The sequence below is a fragment of the Bidens hawaiensis genome, unplaced genomic scaffold (genome assembly GCF_021521415.1).
Source record: "Bidens hawaiensis isolate Kalapana, Puna unplaced genomic scaffold, B.hawaiensis_p1.1 tig00029371_1, whole genome shotgun sequence".
In the NCBI taxonomy this organism is placed as follows: Eukaryota; Viridiplantae; Streptophyta; class Magnoliopsida; order Asterales; family Asteraceae; genus Bidens; species Bidens hawaiensis.
This window is the reverse complement of record NW_027505155.1, coordinates 231,043-236,181: the sequence shown is the minus strand read 5'-3', so window position 1 is coordinate 236,181 and position 5,139 is coordinate 231,043. Positions and strand designations below refer to the sequence as shown.

The 5,139-nt window shown below is 36.6% G+C and overlaps 1 protein-coding gene across 1 annotated transcript; it reads right to left on the bottom strand.

The window, feature by feature from the left end:
- Positions 1 to 5: 5 nt before the first annotated feature.
- LOC143611106 (aconitate hydratase 3, mitochondrial-like) lies at positions 6 to 2,608 on the bottom strand (the record flags this gene model as incomplete). Its single annotated transcript, XM_077085399.1, has 8 exons — positions 2,193 to 2,608; positions 1,458 to 1,562; positions 1,183 to 1,343; positions 1,017 to 1,109; positions 654 to 839; positions 399 to 560; positions 168 to 312; positions 6 to 91 (listed from the first exon to the last, which is right to left on the bottom strand). Coding segments are annotated over exons 1-8 (1,233 nt in total), but the record flags the coding sequence as incomplete, so codon positions are not given.
- Positions 2,609 to 5,139: the final 2,531 nt, after the last annotated feature.

Below are 5,139 nucleotides of genomic sequence, written 5' to 3'. Positions count from 1 at the left end.
ACTGGGAAGAACCCCATTGTTGCACCATACTCAGGTGACATGTTGGCAATTGTTGCCCTGTCAGCCAGAGATATTTTGCCCACACCATCACCTGTATAAAATAACATTGCCAATATCAGTATATATATAATTATAAGCATTTACTAACCACAGTCAGGTTTACCTACCATGGAATTCAACAAATTTTCCAACCACACCGTGCTTCCTCAACATTTGAGTGACAGTTAAAACCAAATCAGTTGCTGTTACACCATCACGCAATTTTCCTGATAACTTGAAGCCAACAACTCCAGGTAAAACCATACTCATTGGCTGTCAATATCGTAATACATTATATTAGAAGTAAGTACTGGTAAATACACCAGATTAATAATATTAAGAATAATATACAGCTTTACCTGCCCAAGCATTGCCGCCTCGGCTTCGATTCCTCCAACACCCCAACCAGCAACACCTAACCCATCAATCATTGTCGTGTGGGAATCAGTACCCACAACACTATCAGGATAGAGCACTCCATCAGTGTTGAAAACAACCCGACCCAAGTATTCAAGATTGACCTGATATAATAGAATATTTTATCATTTATACTGATGTACAATTGAATTAAAAAAGATGTTATAAGCCCATAACGTTTTAGATAAAGATTCTACCTGATGCACAATACCAGATCCTGGTGGAACAACAAGCATGTTTTGAAAAGCTTTTGAACCCCACTTTAGAAAGGCAAATCTTTCCTTGTTTCTTTGAAATTCAAGTTCCATATTTGCTTGTACTGCATTTTCTGACCTAGCAACATCAACTTGAACTGAATGATCAATCACAAGATCCACTGGAACCTGAAGCAAAACATTACAATAATACCAATTAAACTTTTTTTACCTTTCTTTTGTACACACACATGAAAACACATAATGCCATAGATCTATTACAACAAGCTTCTTGAATGAACAAAAAGATCCGTTGATGTATATTATTATATTATTTTAGCATCAACATGCAAATACAGGACATACCAAAGGATTAATTTTGTCAGAGTCGCCACCTAGATTATTCATGGCGTCACGCATACATGCAAGGTCAACAACAGCTGGAACACCAGTAAAATCCTGGAAAATGGAAGAGAAGTTACATGATCATGAAAAGTCAAAGGCTGAAACATCAACAACTGAAAGTAGATACCTGCAAGAGAACACGGGCTGGCTTGAATGGAATCTCAACTTGCTTTGGAGCAGACTTTTCCCAATCAATAATCTTCTCAACATCTTCCTTAGTCACTTGGAAACCGTCACAATTACGGATTGCAGATTCCAGAAGAATCCTAATAGAATATGGCAGCTTGTCTGTTTCCAACACCAAAAGAATTATGGTTATTCTGAGGTGTATTGCATTATAGCATAACACTTTTATGCATTACACGAATTGTAAAATCTAGAACAGCATAATAAAAAACTTACCGACTCTTGGATCATTCAGAGCAGGCAAACTATAGAACTTTCCAAACTCTCCACCACCAGGTTTGGGGAGACCGGTTAGGATTCCATTGAAAGCATTCTGAGAAGCTGCACATGCATTTAAATGCAAAAAATCAGACCAAACATGTAGATTAAAGTATAATTTCAGGCAGTATACATTAGCAAACAGATATGATAAACATCATAAGTCAGCTGCCTACAGTAATTGTGTTCATCACAATCTTTACGACAAAAAATCTAGAACAGCATAATAAAAAAATTTACTGATTGAGTTCTGCATGGATATTTTATTACATTTACATATCTGCTCACCGCAAATTACGCCAACCTATATTTTCCTTTACTTACTGTTAAAAAGAAAAAAAAATTGGAATAAGCAAAAAGTCAAAGTTAATGGCTCTGTTTGTCAATTACAACAATCATATCCCAATACAACATATGCTAAGGCTTCCTTTTACATAAAGTTTTCAGTCCACATTCACTCTTTTAACCATTAGCAGCGATTACTCGACACTGATATCTTTTATATTGAGACACAAGTAAGTTCCTTTTGTTTAGTTTACCGTCATAGTATTAGGTCAAAACCACAATTCACTTGAAAACTGAATCACACGCTCAAAAGTCAACGGTCAACGATTAGGTCTAAAAACAATTCTACTCATCTACAACAAAACAATAGCTTTCAAATGAAAATTAAGCAGCAGAGCAATGAATTACCCATAGTAGCGAGTGTCCGGTGAAAGCGATCGAGCACAGGAGACGCAGCGGTCCTGATCTGCGAGGTGAGAGTGGCCGGAGACTTCCAATCAACACCGTGACTCCACCTTGGTACGGAGGATCTGACGGTACGGAAGGCGGAGGATACCCCGCTGTAAGATCGGCACTGAGAGGCTAGCGGAGACGGATCGGACGGCGGCGGAGACGGTTGAGTTCTGGTGACGGTGGAGTGGAGCCTGGATGACCTAGAAGCTCTGCGAAGGAGAGCTGAGGAATGAGGTCCTGTTATATGCATGATTGGATTACAGAAGCATACAAAATAGGAAGGATTGATTGTGTTGTGATAATAATAATAATAATATGAGGTATGGAGGCTATTGATTGATTGATGATGGCGATGGTGGAATGGGGGATTGTGGAAGACGAAGGCCTATGGGCGTGTGCCACTTTTATGCTAGAGAATAATAATTTTAATTATCTGTAATACCACTCTCCCTATGTGTTTTAATATTTTTAATATCTTCTGCTTAAATTATTTAGGGTCAGGTTTTTAATTCAGTGTTTAATAATCATCTATAGTACCACTAATTGTCAATGAGACGGTGGTATATTTGTAACCGAGAGATTCGGTGTTTTATGTGGTTTATGTTTGATTAATGCTTTTATAATTTAGTTTTTGGCTGTATCAGGTGATGATGGAAGACTAGGCGAGTAGAGGTGCCCAAACCCTTGTTTAAAACATAAAACCGGTTTGGGTTGAAACTGGTCCGCTCTGGTCAACAAAAATCAAAACCGGTTTGTGATCGGTCTCGATTCGGGGTGAAACCGGTTTCCTGACCAGGTTACCATCTGTTTCGGTTTGAGTTTTGATAAGTTTCGGTTCGGGTTTTGACCGGTTTTAGTTCGATTTTGGCCGGTTTCGGTTCGGTTAACCAGGTTGGAACCGGTTTTGTGGAGAAAACTACAAACCGGTTTCGAACCTACAGTTTCACTCGGTTCCAAACAAGTTTCTACATAATCGGTTTCAAACGGGTTCGATTTAACCGTTTAATTTGCCCACCTCTATTGGCGACTATGTGGTGCTCACTAGTTGGATCATTGAACTAAACGAGTTTTATTCCACCGTACTAACGGACGTTGACCTTAAGTGAGTGTTTTCCCAGATCGAAAGGTAAATGTATTCTGATATGGTGAATTTAATCAGTAGTCTATTTAAAAGATTCGCTAGCCGTTCAAAAAAAATATATTAATTTGATAATGTGGTTTACTATTCTAGACTTCTAGTGTTCTCTTGATTTAATTTCTAGAGTTTGTGAGTGTAGGTCGGGAAAATTCTTACTTTGGATGTTTTGCCAATTTCACACAATTACTTGCATACTTTAATGCATGTTTTCTATTCACATACTGCATGTTATTGATCTTACCCCTTTTTTTTTTTTGTTTCTAAGCCGTTCACATTATCTTCCACTTTTTTTGGCAAGTAAAAAAAAAAATAGCTCGTCTTCAGAAAGTTCTGGTTTTTAGATAAGATCATTATTTGAAAGCGTATGCCCACTTATGCTGCTCATTAGTGTTTTCATGCTCTTTATCATTGCTCCCTTTCTCTTTTGATGTATGCACGTAGTCATGTGTATATGCCACTTTTATAACATGATAAATGTAATTTAGAATCGATCAACTGATTAGGTAATCAAAAAAACAAGTGTCCCATAACCAAACATTTGTGCGTTTCATCCAAGCTGTTGTTAGTTAACAGCATACTTTTTAATTTACGAAGTTGCAAACGTTTGACGTTTGACATGAAAGTCATATGTACTAGTCATCACACACGTTACATAATCATTTCCTTTATATAAATTTTAGTTTTTTTTTATATTTAAAGTCGGCGAAGGCAAACGTTTTACCAGGGCCGGCTCCGAGAAGACGAAATTTTTTTTGGGCCATAAGTAAAAGAAATATGTTGTTGGGTTTAAACAATTTAATTTTAAGTGGGTTTACTTGGTTAGGATTTGAGTTGTGTAAAAATTTTTTGTATAAAAATAAAATTAAAAATGTTTCAAATAAGACTAGAACCCACAACCTCTTGGTTCTTTGTCATACCTCTTTGCCACTAGACCAAGCTATTGTTTATGTAATTGTGTTGAAACATTGATTATACATATTTTGTTTCATAAAAAACATATAATTTTTTTTTATAAAAAAAAATTCGGGCCTAGCGGGGTGTCGGGCCTATGGCCGTCGACTACCCTGCCTCACCCTTGGGCCGGGCCTGCGTTTTACAGCCCTAAAACCCAAACCAATTTTTCTATTTGTAATTAACTAATAACAGATGGACAAAAGGTATCCTTTGATACACGTTTATTAGATCACATGTATTGGGGCGCCATAGAGGGGGTTGCACGTCCCACACAGTGTCGGGGTGGGGGGAAATGTGGAATGTTATTGGTGGTTTATTATTTGTTTTTAGTTTTGATAAAATATAAATAATAAAATAATAATAAGGTAATGATTGATAGTGGTTCCATCCACTGCATACACTTTAGCCATAAACCTCTATGATGACGTGACGTCACATAACCCATAACACCCCATATAGACTCCATCCACTTCGCACGATCTAGTAAATAAAGTGACCAAAAAATACTATTGACACTCTAAAGTACAACACTACAACATTTATTCTTTTGAGGTCATACCAAAAGAAAAACAATTATTTTTAAAAAAAAATATTAAACAACGCGAAAGAGTTGAAATGTTGAATAAAATATCATTTTTATAAACAAGGACTTAAAACACCCTTGTTACAAAATTGTCATTTGAAATATATACATCGTTTTCTTCCAAAAGTTATGATTTTCAAAATGTTCACCCACATGGTTTTATTGATTCCTATGAGTCATCATGATTTCAACATTCTACCCTTACTTTACCCTTACTTGGTGTTATT